This window comes from Hydra vulgaris, chromosome 07 (genome assembly GCF_038396675.1).
Source record: "Hydra vulgaris chromosome 07, alternate assembly HydraT2T_AEP".
In the NCBI taxonomy this organism is placed as follows: Eukaryota; Metazoa; Cnidaria; class Hydrozoa; order Anthoathecata; family Hydridae; genus Hydra; species Hydra vulgaris.
The window spans coordinates 1,853,141-1,873,580 of NC_088926.1; the positions used below are offsets into that span (position 1 = coordinate 1,853,141).

Below are 20,440 nucleotides of genomic sequence, written 5' to 3' on the forward strand. Positions count from 1 at the left end.
AAGATCAATACAAATATTTTTTATTAAATTACAGCTATTAAGTTTAGTGATAAAAACAGAGTTTATGGTTTTTAAAAAGATAAAAATTTAAAGACCAGAAGCATTTCCAGATATCACAATTCATTATCACTTAATTCGAGCCTGTAATATATTTTTGTAATATTTCTAATACTTTGTGACATATTACTTTATAATATAATAAAGCAACAAAGGTTTGATTTGCTATTTAGTTGATTGTCCGTCATTTACAACAGAGTAATAAAAAATTCACAAATCCACGGATTCTAATATTGCATAATAAAACAGGTTTTTACATGTTTACACCTCAAGACTAAAGCAAATATTCCACACTAAAAATAATTGATTACTTATGGGCAAAACCTAATATATATTTATACATGTAATAATACTATGCACAAAATTTATTTATATTATACTTTATCAATTACACTATGTAACACATTTTTATCTTTATTTTGTCTTTAAGTTTAAAGTTTGACAGAATGACAATTTAGAGTCAATAAAATTAATATCAGAACGTTGTTGTATAATTGTTGCAAAAAACTGTGTGTTGCTGAGCAACAATAGTCTAAAACTGTTACAAAGTTTGTTACAAAGTTATACCTTAAGATAAGATCTAATAACAGATATAAAATATTAAAGGATATAAGCTATTATAAGCAATTAAACAATTGTACATTCTATGTATAAACTACATAACATGTACACAATTTTTTATATACTTGTACCTGTCTGAATGTTTCTTCATGTAATTGGTCATGACGAGTTGGATAATATTGAAGCACAAAGTTGTGGTACTCGCTTTGCTTGCGCTTAAGTGTTTCTTGTCGACGATCAATATTTGGTGGCAAGTAACCCTAAAATAAATCTAAAAAAATACGTATATTGTCATTACATTTTTCTGAAGAAAGCTTATTTTCTTTGATTAAAGATTTTAAGATTTTCAAAAAAAAAAATTCTCAAACATTTGTTTTATTAAGTCAATGCAAAACACAATTTTATAAGTCTTCTCAATTTCAATTTCACAGTTTTAAATTCAATTTCACAGTTACCGATAACAATCTCCAAGTATTGCCACGCACAACATCAGGTATTCCATTCCAACTCAACTTGCGTAGTTGGTCTGAAAAAAATTATATATTAAAGTGTATATTGTACTAAAAAAAATTTAATAAAGCTTTATAATTATTATAGTTCATAATAGAAGTATATTTACCAATATCTGTTATTGGACCAGCAAGCATTTTGCCAAACTTTTCTAGACGTGAATTCTCTTGATCTTTCATGTCAGCAGAACTTTGGTGAATTGGAGATGGTGGTTGTGGGGGAAAGCTGTATGGAAGTTCATTTTCAGGAGACAAGTTTCTGCTTCCATGAACTTTAGCTGATTAATTAATAAAATTATATATATATATATATATATATATATATATATATATATATATATATATATATATATATATATATATATATATATATATATATTATATATATATATATATATATATATAATATATATATATCAGGGTCATTTCTAGGAATAAAATTTGGGCAGCGGTGTTACCTGTCCTGGTGAAGTTTAGCAGAAATATTGCTGAATATAGGCATTTTTTTGGGTGGCGTTCAAATTGGTAATAGAATTAAAAAAAAAAATGAGCTGGTGAGAATCAAAATGGTGTTAAAGTTAAACAGGTGCTAGTTTCTTTACATAAAATTTCATCACCAGTCTCAAATTAAAAACAATGATGCATTGTAACCATATTGACTTGACTCATTTTTTTTGCTTTGGTTTAAAGGTAACTAAAAGGTCACTGGCTTTAATTATTTTATGAAAAAGGTCACCCGGAATGTCCCTCGAATACACTCTGGGTCTCAGATGTAAGTAAAATTTCCTCCAAAAGTAACAACCTGGGTCTCAAATGAATCAGAATTTTATAGAGAATTAAAGCTTAAAAAGCTGTAATATGAATTTTTTTAAATTTTATTAAAAAAAAAATATAAATATATATTAAAAAAATATATAATAAAATGTAAAATGTAAAATTTATAATAAAAATCTGCCAAAATAACTGCCATTATGCCAGGGTTTTTTACTTCAAGTTTGCTGATATGTTTACCCAACGAATGTAAAATTATAGTCTATATGTATAAACTAAATTGTTGATTATTTCTCAATCTCCTTATTTTTTAACCAACACTGGCAATCTACCATTTTGTCTGTTTTATCACATTGTTATTTTAACACATTGAAGGATAGTGAGATGGTACTGTTTGTTAGTAAGATTTTATTATTAGATGACTAGATTTTAGATTTTATTATTTCATTTTATGATTGGATATTATCTTTAGAACAACAACAAGAAGATATTTATTTTCATTTTTTAAATCATTCAATAATATTATAATAATAATAAATATAATAATAATAATAAAAAACTTTTTTTTTCTTTTTCATAACTTGATTGTAGTAAGTAAAAATAAATGCCTAATAAAAAAATAATATACATATATATATATATATATATATATATATATATATACATATATACATATATATATATATATATATATACATATATATATATATATATATATATATATATATATATATATATATATATATATATATATATATATATATATATATATATATATATATATATATATCAATCTATCTATCTATCTATCTATCTATCTATCTATATATATATATATATATATATATATATATATATATATATATATATATATATATATATATATATATATATATATATATATATATATATATATATATATATATATACAACCCGTAGATGTTGTCCGAAAGTTTTTTCCATATTTTGTTGACAAAAAGTAAAAATTAAAATGCAAGACCGGAATTATTTTTTTGTTTATTATTTGATAGACTGCCTGCCCCAACCAAACCCTCAGTCAATGTAGCAACACTCCCTTGCGGGTCAGGTTAAAAGATAGTAGATGTAGCAGCACTCCCTTGCGGGTCAGGCTATTTGTCAGTTGATGTAGCAGCACTCCCTTTCGAGTCAGGCTATTTGTCAGTCGATGTAGCAGCACTCCCTTGCGAGTCAGGCTATAAGATAGTCGATGTAGCAACACTCGGCGCACGATTTACAGTAAAAAAAAATAAAAATAAAAACATTGTTTATATTGTTAAAAACATTCAGAATGTTTTTAAAACATTCTGGTAAATTAAATTTGCGTTTTTGTGTTTTTTTTTAAAAACTATTTATTTGTAATTAAATTAATGGTTTTTAATTTCGTCCAACACGCAAATGTTGGACGAAAGTCAAAAGTAATTAAAAAAGACGTATGTGTTGGCGTAAGAATCACTTTTTTCCTTCCGCTCTTCCCAAAGACAACAAACTATATATTTATATATATATATATATATATATATATATATATATATATATATATATATATATATATATATATATATATATATATAAGTAGAAAATCACTTAACAAAAACTCCCTCCATCCAACACCGTGTTTTATCAATTAAGACTTATCAGAAATTTCTGATGAGTCTTTATTGATGAAACACAGTGTCAAACGAAAAAAACCTCTGTTAAGTGATTTTCTACTAATATATAATTGCTCTGTTCTTTTAAGAACAATGAGCACTCTATTTTGTGGAATATATTTTAAAGTTGTTTATAAATATATATATAGTTCTATAGTTTGTTGTCTTTGGGAAGAGCGGAAGGAAAAAAGTGATTCTTACGCCAACACATACGTCACTTTTAATTACTTTTGACTTTCGTCCAACATTTTCATGTTGGACGAAAGTCAAAACCATTAATTTAATTACAAATTAATTGTTATATAAAAAAACCACAAAAACGTAAATTTAATTGACCAGAATGTTTTTAAAAACATTCTGAATGTTTTTAAAACATTCTGAATGTTTTTAACAATATAAACAATGTTTTTATTTTTATTTTTTTTAATAAAATGTTTTTATTTTTATTTTTTTTAATAAAATGTTTTTATTTTTATTTTTTTTTACTGTAAATCATGCGCGGAGTGTTGCTACATCAACTATCTTATAGCCTGACTCGCAAGGGAGTGCTGCTACATCGACTGATAAATAGCCTGACTCGCAAGGGAGTGCTGCTACATCGACTGACAAATAGCCTGACTTGCAAGGGAGTGCTGCTACATCGACTGACAAATAGCCTGAACCGCAAGGGAGTGCTGCTACATCGACTGAGGGTTTGGTTGGGGCAGGCAGTCTATCATTATTAAAAAAAAAAATTCCGGTCTTGCATTTTAATTTTTACTTTTTGTCAACAAAATATGGAAAAAACTTTCGGACAACATCTAAGGGTTCTATATATATCATTATATATATATATATATATATATATATATATATATATATATATATATATATATATATATATATATATATATATATATATATATATATATATTATAAGTATTTAATAATAATAACTAAATGATTGATAAGGATGGTGTCACTCAAACAGAATTCTGATCAAAGGAGTGACACCAGTTTTTAAATATAATATGATTAATAATAAGCATACACACATAGAACATACATAAACAAAGTAAACATTTAAAAATCATACTTGGATGATATTAATAAAAATTAAACAAACAAGAAGTTAATGATAATAGTTGCAGTAGTCATAATTTAAAAAAATAAGAGTATATTTTAAATATTTAGTGAAAATCATGTCAATAAGTTAAAATAAAATTGATTGGAAATTATTTTTAGAATGATTGGATATTATTTTTTGAATGATTGGATATTGTTTTTAGAATGATTAGAAGCAGAGTAGGTGGGGTTTTTAATGAAATCTCTTCAATAATTCCTAAAATCCTCTTCTTTATTCAGGTACAAACCTAATTCTGGTCCCAGCCTAATTTTGAAAACCGAAAATATATATTAAATTATTGAAATATGCATAATACCTAACTTTTCAGATATTTTGAGCTTCATTTGCTTTAAACTAGTTGTTTTAGAAACTCTTGATTCTTCCTGAATACCGCTACCTTGGATACCACTTGCTTGAGGTTGACGATCTTGAGAGTCATCACCGTTTACTCTTTCAAGGGCAGGTCTACAGATATCTTCACTTTGAGACTGCCTAAATGGAGAATTTGGTAGGTGTGATTCATCGTCACCTTCATCCCAAGCATCTAAAGTAGAACCTTCAAAGTCTTGAAATGAATTTCCATTTTTAAACTTCATTCGACTACCTTTAATATATGTTGCAAGATGAGCACTATAAAATAATAAAATTAAAAATTCAACAAATTCAAAATATTGCACTTCTAAAGATTATACATTTAAAGATCATTCAAGCAAATAACAAAGCAAATAAAATATAAATGCTTAAGAGTTATCATTTATATCTTATATATATATATATATATATATATATATATATATATATATATATATATATATATATATATATATATAAACAATTCTAAAATGTATTCTACAACATAGAGTGCTCGATGTTCTTGAAAGAACAGAGCAATTTAAAAGTAGTAGAAAATCACTTAACAAAATTTTTTTTCATTTAACACTGTTTTTCATCAATAAAGACTCATCAGAAAACTGATGAATCTTTATTGATAAAACACAGTGTAAAATGAAAAAAAAATTTGTTAAGTGATTTTTTACTACTATATATATATACATATATATATATATATATACATATATATATATATATATATATATATATATATATACATATATATATATATATATATATATATATATATATATATATATATATATATATATATATATATATATATATATATATATATATATATATATATATATATCCTAACAATATTCATTATCATATAACACTATTTTTAAAAACTTTAAAGAAATTGACTTTAAAAAACCATGCTCTAAATAAACCATGCTTTTTATGACAATGCAAATAAATACATCTTCAATTTTTACAACTTAAATTTAAAATTCTATTGTTTCCATCTATAAATATTGATTTTAAAATGTTGATTTTAAAAGCAAACAAAACTAAGATAGTTTTAAACAAATAGAAGTTGTAAAGATTGTGTTTTAAAAACATTAATAATAGTTCCAACAACAATAATAGTTCAAACAGTAACACCAAATGATATAAAAAATCAAAAAAATATTAAAAATATTAAAAAATATAAAAAATTAACAAAGAAGAACCATAGCCATTTATATTGTCTTATATTTTTAACAATTCAAAATATAAAATGGTGAATCACTGACAACATTTCCTTCATTAAGCGTGTTGTTTGAATAACAAATTTTAATGTCTTTAATCTGTCAATATAAAAGAGTAATAACAAGCTATAATATATATATTTTTTCGGTAATAAAAATGTCTTTTTTATATTATAATATTTTTTGGGAATTATTTTATTAATAATACCAAAGATATTTAAAATAATCTAAATACTTATATTAATAAGTATCTTATATATATACATATATATATATATATATATATATATATATATATATATATATATATATATATATATATATATATATATATATATATATATATATATATATATATAAACAACTTTAAAATGTATTCTACAAAACAGTGTGCTCGATGTTCTTAAAAGAACAGAGCAGTTATAAATTAGTAGAAAATCACTTAACAAATTTTTTTTTTCATTTTACACTGTGTTTCATCAATAAAGACTCATCAAAAAGCATTTCTGATGAGTCTATATTGATGAAATACAGTGTTAAATAAAAAAAAAAAAAAATTTGATAAGTGTTTTTCTACTCATTTATCTCTCTCTCTCTCTCTCTCTCTCTCTCTCTCTCTCTCTCTCTCTCTCTCTCTCTCTCTCTCTCTCTCTCTCTCTCTCTGTATATATATATATATATATATATATATATATATATATATATATATATATATATATATATATATATATATATATATATATATATATATATATATATATATATATATATATATATATATATACATACATACATACATATAAATCAAAGTTATTTAAAAAAATTTCAAGGGCTAATGAAACCCAAAAAGCTAGATTTGAATGCTCATGAATGTCCCAAAATATATGTATACATAATCACAAGTCAAGTAGACATAAACAATACTGTGAGTGGCATTAAATCAATAAGAAAAGTTAATACCGAGTATTAAGCTTAAAACCATTCATATTTCAAAAAAAATATTTGGAGTTTCTGATTTTTCTTAAATTTATCTATAGTTATAATTGTAGTTTTACTTGAATTTTGAAATCTTTTTTAAAATAAAATTTCAAAGAAACTTATTTTATTTTAGATTTTGGTAAAATATTTTATAAAGCTATGTTTTATCTATAATGGAAGCCTGAAAAACTTTATCAATAAAAGAAATTATCAATGAATTAAAAAAAAATTTTTTTTGGTGAATCAATATGCTCAACTAGCAACTTTAGCGACATAAAAGTGACTTGGAAAATATTGAAGTGACATATATAAAATATTGGACATATAAAATATTGAAGTGACATAAAGTATATTTTTAGCTTTAAGTAAAGCTATAGAAAAAAAAAAAAAATTATCATATAAATTATTTAAATAAATTATAATAATATTTCTTATTTTTCAGGATTTTTTTAATTTTTACTTTTTTAAATAAATATGGCACTATGACACATAGATGTATAATCATTTTTAATGATTCAAAACTGACTAAGTTCATAAATTTATTTTTTGTAAATTAGTAAACTATCTTTGTGGTAATCCTTTAGTTAAGCGGCGTAAATTAAAATTCTGCTTTTTTTGGGCCTGTTGCAATTACCTCTGAAACAATGCAATAAATTAAAAATGTAGATCAAGAGGGTAAGGAGATGAGGGTTATGATTAGGGTTAGATCCAGATTCTCAAATAAAAGTTGTTTGTGTTAATGTATACGTGTGAAAATATGTCTGATGTGCACCACATCAGACCTACTTATTAGAGATGAATCAAACCATGTTCAGACATATTTGAGACAAAAAAAGCAAACAAATATTTTTTTTGTAGCTAAACTGAAGGATTACCATCTTTGTAAAAAAAATATGATATATTATTTCAAAATAATGCTAAGCCAGTAAAGAATTTATGTTAGTATATCATCTACATTCAATTTTGGAAGCCATATAAATTGCAATCATACTAATATATAAAATCATAGAACAAAAGGAAATGAAAAGTAAGAATCTGATGATGCAAAATCAAAACCTACTCAAAATCAAGCAGGCCTAAAAATAAATTTAATATTTGAATTTTTTTTATTAGTGATACAGTATCTATGACTGCTGATAAACTTGAAGTATTCTATAGGTACAAAAATATTCATAAAATGGTTATTGGAAGAGCTAAAAAACAAAAAAGTATTCTTCAAAATCAACTTTAAGGACATATTGTATTTCTAAAAATGGATGGATGTACACTAAGTAGAATAAATTATTTTGCTATTTTTAATTCAATTCGTCAATGATAATAATGAAATAGTTACTACTGACAATGTATCTAACATGTTAAGCACTGTTGCAAATTTAAAAAACTCAAATAACCTGCTAGAGTCTGATAATAAAATGAATGATACAACATTAGAGAATGAAGAAATTGAGGCATCAACAAATTCATAGCCTCTTGTACTTGTTGAGTTTTTAGATACAGATTTTTATTCACAAACTTAGAAAAATTTATTGAAACAGCTTAAAGATTTAGTAGAATTCAGCACATGTGCTTTGTTATCAATATCCTACAAATAGCTTTTTATGATGGCATTTGCCAAATACATGCTTCTAATCTAATAGGCAAGATACTCCATATTATTGTAGCAGCAAGAACACCTAAAATAGAAGCTGTATTGAATCAACGGTCTTCTGGAAAAGTAGCTATTTTGGACCACATTATTAGATAACCCCTACATAATGATAGAGCAAATATTTACATTAAAAATTTTTCTAACAGATATGGGTTATCCTCAAGTTACTCTAGAAGAAACACAATGGGTTGAGGTAAATTAACTTTAAAACTTGCTACACCACCATAAATATATCAACAAATAACTGCAAGATAAAGATTTGACTCTAGGCAAATTTTATAAGTAATGGAAATCCCTATTGCATTAGTTAACACAAAGGGGAGATCTAATTGCTAAAGAGATAAAAAATTCTATTGAACAAAGAAAACATAATTTACCTAATAATGCATTATTTTGGCTGGCATATATGTCAATCCTCGATGCAATGCTGATACAGAAACATGTAATAATTTTTCATCTTCAAACTTATCTCCCTCTTCCAGATCAAATGATTTTGACTGAAAAACTTCTTGATAAACAGGAGCAAAGAAAACAATAAAAGTTAGTTGAACAGAGCAAACTTTTATTCTTTATAAAAGTAGATTTTTATAAAGAATTAGAAAAATTGGAAAAAATTGGTTGTTGTTGTAAGCTTGAAGTAAAGAAAGCAATATTAGGTATCCCACAATAATCCAAGATGCTGCCCAATCAGTAATTGCATTGCAACCAACACATGTGAGTGTTAAGAGGCTGCTCTATACTCTAAGAATTAATAAATCAGATTTGGGACTTCAATAAAATAAGATCTTATTGAACTATTTTTGAAATCATACAGGTCTTGCTAAGAAGCGTTACACTTGTATTTTATATACGTAATGGCAATTTGCAAACAAGTTTAGCAGTTTCACGTTCAGCAAAATTTTTCATTCAGAATATTAAATTATCTTTTAATATCGTTTGTGTAATGTTTGACGTAAAAAGCCAAATTTCCGACATCTATTTTAAAGTTAAACTTATTGTGATGTACTGAAGGGATAGGTACCTCAGACTAAATTTAAAGTAAACCAAAACATGAAGTTAAGTTACTTAACTAGTAAATATATTTAATATGCTTAAAGATACTTACTTGCAAAATTAAGTCATGTTTACATTTACATCTTATATGTTTTTACATTTACATCTTATATGTTTTTACATTTACATCTTATATGTTTTTACATTTACATCTTATATGTTTTTACATTTACATCTTATATGTTTTTACATTTACATCTTATATGTTTTTACATTTACATCTTTTATGTTTTTAACTCATAAAAAGCTTCTAACTAAAAATTATTTTAATAAGAAATATTGGATAGAATATGAAAAACACAATAATATTTTTTTTTAAACATATTTCTTTAAATATTTTATTGCATGTTTACTTTAAGTCTTCTAAAATTCACTAGTTCAAATAATCTTAAACATTTTGGAACAATCAGAATTACTTTTTTTACTAATTGTCATTTGTAGAGATAAATGTCATTTTGAAATTAATTTAAAAAAAGGATAAAAAAGTTTTTTATTAAGGTAATTAAAAATACTCTTGGTAAACTAAATTTGCTGGTAAAGCATTTTAGTGTAAAGCATTTTAATATTAATTTAGTTAATAAATCATTTGTGCTTATAAATGTTTTATTTGCGTAAAACATAAATAAAATTTGTTAAGTTAAATTTGCGTAAAACATAAAAAAAAATCATATTTACATAAATTTAAAGTTTTTTTTTTACAAATTTACAAATAAAAAAGTTTAATTAGCAAATAAAAGAGTTTAATTTACTAATACAAAAATCTAGTACAAAAATCTTTTCTTTTTTTTCATTAACACATACTTAAGTTACAACTTATAGAAATTTGTCGCTAATATTTACTTGTGCAATCAACAAATCTCCCCTGTGGTTGTTTATTAAATTTAATTCTAAAATACAATATAACAATAAAAGTTCTTTTAACTAACATTTTATTCAACCAAAATTCTATTTGATTAAAAAAAATTAAACAAAACTTTTTTGACGTTCTATTTACTAAAGCAACAAAAACTTTTTTAACTAACATTCTATTCAAACAAAATTCTATACTATTGAAAAAACGTTTTGCTACAAAGACCTTAATATTCTTGAATGACTTTGACGTTCTATTAATAATTTAGATTCAAGTCAATAAAATAAAAGCAAAAACAGCCTTCAAATAATGGAAAATATTATTTTAACCCAAAGAAACATCAAGTATGAAAAACAATAGTCATGTACATCAGTAGTAAGCGAAAATCCTCATCAGTCTACATCAATAGTAAGCAAAAGTCCTTATCAGCATACATCAGCAGCGAGTGAGAGCCCTAATCAGCCTATATCAGAAGTAAGCCTATATCAGAAGTAAAACAATGTACAAGCAGTTTCTTTAACTTCAGTTCTTTGAAAAAGAAAAGAAAAGAAAGTCAAACCATAAGAAATACCAATCATAAATGTAAATGACCTACAACTGAAAATAGCAGAAAAGTATGAGGTATTATTTCTAGATTTTTTTCTATTTGTCATCAAAACAAGGTTGGTTTTGTAAAGTTTGCATATCGTTTGCCCCGGGAAAAAATAGTAATTGTGCATTTATTGAAAACCCTGGTGAATTTACAGATCACACCTTGAAGCATGCTAATGATTCTTTAAATAGGCATACTAAGCTTAGAAAAATAAACAAGCTTTTGATGATATGTCTAAATAAAAAACTCGAATATCTGGAAAATGCTGCGTGAAAATAACCTTGCATAAAAAAAAACATTAATAACAAGTAACTCTTGCTTCGTTACTAAAACCTTCTTTTTGAGTCACTCATGAAAAACTGGGCACATACTCATAATTTTCCAGACATTTAACTTATTGCTGCATGTGGTTGTAAGGAAGTTAAGGCGCATATACATGCCATATACATGCCGCTTTTGAACACAAAATTTAAAGTGGCATCATAAAAAAACATTTCATAGGGATAGTTCCTTTAAATAAACTATGATGCTATTCAAGTCATAAACTTGCATTATGTTATAAATATATTTTGAAGGACTTTTTTACTATTTTGGAGGTAGACATCTTTTTACTTAACCTACGGAAGTTTTTAAGTACTGTACACTAGCCATGCATTTGCTGCAGGAATGCTCCAAAATCTACAGAGAACTAAAAACCATAGTTCCAGTGTGCCCAAGTGTAACTGGTTAGACTGCACACATTCGAGCTTGTTTAGCTGTCTTTAAAGGTTATAAACTGATTTTACAAGCTTTGTCAACATGCTATACCGAACAAAAAGAAGCAGAAGCACTCATACAAGCAAGTTCATACAAGCAAGTTCACAATGTAACATTGCAACAAAACTAATGCTCTTAGATGTGTTTGAAGCGATTTACCCACTTGTTCTAGCACTGCAAAGTTTGGAAGTGGGAATTAGTCTAACATTCCAACTTATATGAATCAAGCTAATCATTGTTTAGATGATTTAATTTTGGGTACTCTCTGAAAGTATTTCATGCAAAATAATTTTGTTGAAATGAAATCAGTGACAGATGAAATAACTTTTTAAATTGGCTCATGGCTGGTAAAGGAGTTACCAGCCATGAGCCAATTTAAAAAAATAATAACTTTGACCTAAGTGAGTTTGAGTTGAACAATTTTACATCTTTTGTTAAAAGTTTTCAAAATGAACTAAAAAACACTTTTGCGCAAATGGAATTTGGCAATCGCTTTCAATTTTGACCTAAGACGATTGCCTAAAACACACAGTCAACTGTCCAGTTATGGAAAAGAAAGTTTAGAGTAACTCATAACTCACTATGGCAGACCAAAAAGCAGCAACAAATTAAGAGCATTATACATACAAAATCCAGATATCTTAGAAACCGAGACCAAAAACGAATTTAAAAGTTTCAAAATCTTGTTATTTCTGAATGCTGAGAATGGGAAAACAGTTTTGATATTGGTATATCTAAAGAAAAAGATCAAGAAGTAGTCAATAATTAATATAAAGTCAAAAACAATTTCACCCCTCAAAAGTTATGGAAAGTGATTAATAATGACCCTGTGTTTATGCTAATTTTATGTTTTTAACTAAGTTACTCATTATATTTCCATAGGGAAACCAAAGATCAGTTAGAGTACTTTGTCGATGAGTTAAAACATAAAAATATAAGAATTACAAAGTAAATTGAAAATTTACAACGTAAATCTCATATTTTGATTTTTACATTTGAGACTGAAGACAATTGGTGAATACTCAATGTTTATAATTATTTTCACAGAATGTTTGCGGTGGTTTTTTTGTATTCCAGCCATGTTTCTACAGTTTTTGTTTGTAGCAGTTTACTGAATTTTTATTTGTATAAATAAAATAATCATTATCTTGTACATTAGACGACAAAACTTTCTTCATGATCATGTAGTTTTGTTATTGCTTTAAACCTAATAGTTGCCTAAATAAACAAGCTTATATGTTGAAAAACTCTCATAACAAATACTAATCATAAATGTAGATGACCTTCAACTGAAAATAGCAGAAAAGTATAAGGTATTATTTCTAGATTTTTTTTTATTCATCATCAAAACAAGATTGGTTTTGATAAGTTTGCACATCGTTTGCCCCGGGAAAAAAAAGTAATTGTGCATTTATTGAAAACCCTGGCAAATTTACAGATCACACCTTGAAGCGTGCTAACAATTCTTTAAATACGCATAGGCATATTTAAAACGTGCATTGCAAACCAAGCTCATCTGAAAGCTATTGAGCTTTTGGTTTAAATAATTTTTTTTCTTATCTCCAACAACATTTTAAGGCACATTATAAAACAATAAACATAATTAAAGTTTACAAAAAAAAATTATTTAATGATAAAAGTTATATTATGAAACAAGATATTAAAAATAAGAATATCTATGTAAATATAAAAAAATTAAAAAACATAAGTATTTTGAATAAATTATTAAAACTTTCCGTATAATATATGTCGTTTTTAAAGACAGCCGTCATTTAAAAAATAGTTTCTGCAATTGAAAAGGATATTAAAAGAATATTAAAATTGATAAAAAAGTTTTGTTTAAATATAATTCTTTCTTAATCATTTTCTTTTTTTATTATAAAATTTACATTTATAATAAAAAAAGAAAATGATTAAGAAAGAATTCTATATTTACAGCCATATATATTAACTGTTAACAATCATTTAAACTTTTTCAAAAAGTATAACAAAGCATCATTATCTTAAATACTACTTAAAATAATAATTACTTTAAATATTATTATTTAAAAGCAAATTACACAATAATAGTAGATCAAAATATCCAACTCATTTATTTGCAAATAATAAAAGATCATTCTTGTTTTCTCTCTACTGTGTAACGCAAAGAAAATAATGTAAAGCTTAAGAAGATTAATTAGAAAGAAACAAGTTAAAAAATTTTGTAATAACGTCAAACATCAATATAATTGGTTATTTCATTACCATAAGGGAAGCCTTAGACTGCTTGTATCAAATGAATTTACTAGTGGCGCGACAAGATTTGCTAGAAAATTAAGCAACCTAAACTCCCAGTATCATGAAAGCGCTGTATACATTTTTTTCCTAGCTAACATCATGGCATTGTACTGTATGGTTTTTTTTCCTTCTAGTTTCATCTGATGATTTATCAAATGAATTAAAATATTAAAGTTTAAATCATAACTTTTAATAATAATAATAACAATAATAATAAAAATAGTAATAATATAGTTTTATAATGAGATTTTATATCATAGTTTCAAGATCAATATAAAAATTTCTATAACTGTAAAATTAATTTTTTCTCAAATATTTATCTTTTTTACAACAGCATTTTAGCAACTTTTATAACTAAATTAAAAACCAATAAATAGATTTGTTTATTTCTTCAAGTTTTATTTGTTTAAGTCTGATATTAAATTGACATAATATATACTGATATTTATATTTATTCTTAATATTATGCATTGTTATTCAGATTATCAAAATTACAATGCTAATATCCTTTTAGGACAAGTATAGTACTATAAAATAACAAAGTATATAATGAATGTATTTCAATAGCAAAACATTACAAATAATATATTATTTGTAATGTTTTGCTATTGAAATACATTCATTATATATTTTGTTATTTTATGTATATTAATATACTTATGTATTATATTAATATTATATATACTCATGCATATTATTAATAGTATGACAGTATCAATAATATTAATAGTAATAATAGTATTAATAATATTGATAGTATTAATAGTATTATTAATACTCATGCAGTATATTAATATACTCATGCAGTATACTTAGATTTATAACTGACTTAAGCCTTGGCAGGAATGGTGAGGTATAGCTAAGGTATAACTTGTGCAAAAGTAAAAAAAAATTTCTTCATAAATAAAATTCATTTAAATTTTTAAAACTGCGGGTAATAAACTTAAGGAGATATAAAAAAAAAAATTTTCTTACTCCCTCAGTGTTTATACATTATAGTATTCATAAAATCTTTTTTATTGTGTCACTTGCCCTTTGCATAGATATTTAGGTATATCAAAAAACTTTATTAATTAAACTTTTAATGAGTTTGATAATTACAGAAATCCTGAATTAGACTAAACTAGGCCTTATTGGGCTAGAGCCGGCGCCAAACCACAGACCTCTGGGTTCTGAGTCAAAACTCTAACCACTGCGCTACGGGTGCTGAAATCCTGAATCATGTGTTTTTGAAAAAGTTTAAACTGATTACAACAAAAATATGTAGTATTAAGTACTTTCCTATTTGTATGTTTATATTATAAAGGTACACTGAAAAATCAAATTATATAAGCTTTATTTTGACAACAAATTATAATCTTTTTTAATGATTTCCATATTTCTCTAATAACTTTAAACAGCTTCGACAACATTTTAAATCACAGAAATTTTAAATATCTTTTATTTAAATGATCAGTTATTTAAAAAGTTCACTACTTTTTAAATAACTGATCATTTAAATAAAAGAGATTTTAAATAACTGAAATATCAAATAAAATTTTTTTTTAGAAATGATACTTTTAAAGTAAAATTTTAAAATTTTATTTTACATAGTTAAACTTTTTTATTTTTACAAACATTTGTAAAAATAAAAAAGTTTAACTATGTAAAATATACAAATGAAAACATGAATAAAATTCATGTTTTCATTTGTATATTTTAGTACAAAATTTTTATCATTAAAAAATTTCTATTATCAATTTATTATGACAAGTTTTAAACTAGTTTATTATGTTTTAAAACATGTTCAATAAATTTGTTATGACATCAAAAGTCATTGGCAATAAAAAAACAATAAATGATTAAAATTAATAGCTCCAGTAAAAACAAATGGCACAAAAAGCTACCTAGATAAGCGACTCCCTGAACTCGCCATGTCCATTTTATATGACTTTGTCTCAGCTCGTGCTTTTATATTATAAATTGGTATCATTACATGTAAATATGCTTATAATTTTATATTATAAATTGGTATTAATATATGTAATTATGCTTATAATTTTATATTATAAATTGGTATTAATACATATAATTATGCTTATAATTACTATATAACATTATTGGCTTTAATTTTAAACTCATTTTAACTTCTTATGATAATAACAAATGTGTTATTGTAATGTAAAAAAAAAAAATTATAAAAAAAGTTTATATCAAAGCAATTTCATCAAAAATATGTATTTTAAAAGAATATATAAAAAAGATAAAAGGCATAGTATCTTCGCCAAATTTTAAATTTCTTTTGGAAAAGATAAAAAAATGGAAATAAATTTTTTTGTGAATATTACCATAAAAAAAAACTAAAAAAAACAACTTACTCAACAGCTTGTAGAGGCGGGTGTTGAGCGCCGTACACAGGTCTGTAAATAAATAGTATGGTATTTGAACAAAAACCAAAAATACAACAATAAAAGAAAAACTAGATGTGCATAAAATGTACATTTAACTTTTCTTTCATATTTTGTGTTGTGTGTACATGGTTTTGTTTATAAGCATAATGCTTATAAGCAGAGCCGGCTTGCGGGCATTTCTTAGTGTGTGCAAAAAAAAAATTGCCGCCTAAATTCTTAATTAACCTTTTAAAAATATCAGAGAACAACAATTGACTTAAATGAATGAAATTTTCATCTTCATAGTGTTGATTGGGCAAAAGTTGCCCTAACAGCAGTTTATAACCTTTATACTTTTATATTTAAAATATTATCTAAAATGGTCTATTTAAGTAAGGCGAATAGAGTGTTATATTTATACAAAAAAGCGAAAGCAAAAATATACAAATACTCCTTCAAATCTCAATAAAGCGTCGCTCTAATCAAAGAAAAAATCATTGTTCTAAATTGAAAAAAAAATTAAACTCATATTAACTTCTGGTATTTATCATTAAATTCATACACTATTGACTACTTTTTTATACATATAAAAAATAAAATATAATCAAATTTTGAAGTTTGAAATAAAAGTATGGAAAATTCAAAAATTTATCGAAACCTAAATTATAATATTTTTTATTGTTTTGGAAGTGGCACTCTTCTGGATTTCATTTGAGCAAATTCAAGTCTCAGCTTTCTCATATTTAGTGACTTTGAGCAAATTCAAGTCTCAGCTCTCTCATATTTAGTGACTTTGTTGTTTTGCTCTCAATAGAAATAATCGAAAGTCCGTTTAGCTTATCTTGACTGATGTTTGATCGTAAATAGTTTTTGATCAACTTTAGTTTGGAAAAAGATCTTGATTTGCCTTGACAGACAGTGACTGGAACTGTTAGTAAGATTCTCAATGCAATACAAGTATTCGGGAATATTTCTTCAAGATCACGTGTAAGTATAAATGTTAGAACATCTAGTTGATTTTTTTAATCAGTTTTTCGTGACAACAAACAAAGTTCAGTCATAAATTCTTCACCAGAAATATCCTTTTGGTCTTTGTTGGTTAAAGTTTCTTCCAACAAACTATAATTATCTCTCAATATACCTTCTTTCATGTTTGAAATATTCGGAATTTCAAATAAGAACTGAAAAGGAGACATGGTTGTTCTAAAGTTTTCAAAACGCTCCTTCATAGATTTAATGGCACGACTGAAAAGTATATCAAAGAAATTTTTTTTGAATTTTGATCTGGAATCCAAAACAGGAACTTGGTTTGTTTCAACTTCGTCTAAAAACATTTTTTTCTTCCTGACTCTTTCATTTGACAGATCAGTAAATTCGAATGTTAGACCAGAAGTTGTTGCCAAAATTTTAGCTGTGGTAACGTACTCATCAAATTTAGTCTGATTGTAACTGGATTCCAAAAATGCTACAGTGGATTTTAATACTTCAATGGAAATTTTGACATTTGATGAACTTGACTGAATAATTTTGTTTGTGCAGTTTATTTTGTTCAACACATCATGCCAAATAACAATTACACATATGAATTCCAAAGTATCTATTTTAGCAGCAATAGATTCAGCTGATAATTTGGTGGTTCCATCACATTCACTTTTGGCAACTTCACGCAACGCTTCATAAATCTTTTGCATCTTTTTCTCGATCGCTTTTACAGCTCTGATGTGACTCTCCCATCTTGTATCACTTAAAGATTTAACTGTAAGTGATGGACACTTCGATTCTAAAATACTCCAACGTTTTGTGGAACCGGAAAAAAAGTTATAAAGGCTTTGAATAATTCCAAAAAATGTCACAATTTTTAATCCACCTTTTACAGAATCTATTCTGTTAAAGGTGGATTAGAAATTGTGACATTTTTTTAATTAAAATTTTAGGAAATTTCCATTGTTTTTTTCATACAGTTTATCAGATGATCCTCTAAATGCTATGTTTTGTGATGCCATCATAATGATTATGGAAACTATCCTTTTTAAAACATTATCCCATCAATCAATTTCATTCAAAAGTTGCTTTTCCGTTAAATTTTTCAACTCGATCCAATTGCCAAAGCTTTCAATATGATCAGGGCCCTTTATAACTATTTCTTAAATAGGGCCCTTTATAACTATTTCTTAAATATTATGGTTTGTTAGAGTCTGAGGCCAATCAGAAATTTCTTCCCATGTACAAAAAGGGAGCACGTCAATTAAATTCGCTCGATTCTCGAATCGAGTTTCACTCGAGAATCGAGTTTTGCTCAATTCTCTGTTTTGGTTCAATTTTTCACCTTCCATCTCGATTTCATTTCTGAATAAGCAAAAAAGAGTCCCAGAACTTTCTTTAGAGACATTTTTTGAAGTAAATTGTTTACAAAAATTAAATATTGAAATATTAAAGTAATTTTTTACATATATATTATAATAATTTTTATCAAAACAAAGTATTTTTTTGGCAAATTTTCATTTAATGTTGATCTTAAAATTTGCCACCCCTAAAAATTTGCCGCCTGCGTGCATTGCATACTTGGCACATGCCACCAGCCGGCCCTGCTTATAAGCACACCTAGAGTAAAATATAAAAAAATATAAAGCATATATATTGTTAAAACTTGATAATCTATTTAAATAGTTCAAAGTTTTTTAAATTAAAATATTCAGTTTCTTTTTAATTTAAACCATATAAATTAAAAAAATAAAATTTTATACAGGATTAGATTTTGCAAAGCAATAAATTCATGAACTTATGAAGTCATTGCGTATCAAAAAAACAATTCTATATTAGAACAGAAGAATGAACAGAAGAAAGCTTTTAAAAAATGTTTATAAAATAACTTTTTTTTTGAAAGTAGCATTTTGAAGTGTTAAATCTTTCTTTCTCTCTCTCTCTCTCTCTCTCTCTCTCTCTCTCTCTCTCTCTCTCTCTCTCTCTCTCTCTCTCTCTCTCTCTCTCTCTCTCTCTCTCTCTCTCACTCATACGCTCTTTCTATTTCTGTAGTCTAGTTGTAATAATAATATAGTTAAACTCTATCTACAAGGTTTTTTCTAACACAAAACAGTAATTATATACAATGTATTAGTCATATATAAAACCCCATTTAAAAACCATTTTTAAACATAAAAACATAAACTCTAATGTTACTTACAGAATATTAAAAATAATAAAGTACTAAATAAAATTTAAAAAAAACTAACCTTCCAGGCACTTTACTAGAATTTTTTTTCCAAAAAGATGCTTTATCTGTATTTGCTGTATTTGCAACAGATTGGTGAAGTATGGATGAGCTCATAGGTAACTGATTACTAATATTTTTTTTTGCATTTTCATGTTCATAAGTGGCAAACCTTGTTCCAAGGACTAACAATCGATCTTTTGCCACTTCTGACATAGACAGTTACATTAATTTTGATAAAAACTATCGATTTTCTGAAAGAAAAAAAAAGCTAAAATGTTATGTAAAATAATTTTAGTAAATAATACCATGAAAATAAATAAGGAAATTTTATTATTTGTTAGATTCTAACATTTTTTAAATAAACATTTAAGTTTAAAAGATGTAACTCAATATTACCAAACTTGATAGTCTAATTTATATAGATTATATACAAATATGGTTTTT

The 20,440-nt window shown here is 25.2% G+C and overlaps 1 protein-coding gene across 1 annotated transcript in view; it reads right to left on the reverse strand.

Moving 5' to 3' along the window:
• LOC100212659 (TBC1 domain family member 22B) overlaps positions 1 to 20,440 on the reverse strand; it is a 33,716-nt gene that overhangs the window by 12,880 nt on the left and 396 nt on the right. The window contains exons 2-7 of the mRNA XM_065800777.1: positions 20,016 to 20,247; positions 16,774 to 16,815; positions 4,990 to 5,303; positions 1,238 to 1,405; positions 1,074 to 1,144; positions 750 to 878 (exon numbers count right to left, since the gene is read on the reverse strand). Of these exons, the coding sequence (XP_065656849.1) occupies positions 750 to 878; positions 1,074 to 1,144; positions 1,238 to 1,405; positions 4,990 to 5,303; positions 16,774 to 16,815; positions 20,016 to 20,209 (918 nt within the window). The 5' untranslated portion in view covers positions 20,210 to 20,247. The remainder of the gene's footprint in view (positions 1 to 749; positions 879 to 1,073; positions 1,145 to 1,237; positions 1,406 to 4,989; positions 5,304 to 16,773; positions 16,816 to 20,015; positions 20,248 to 20,440) is intronic.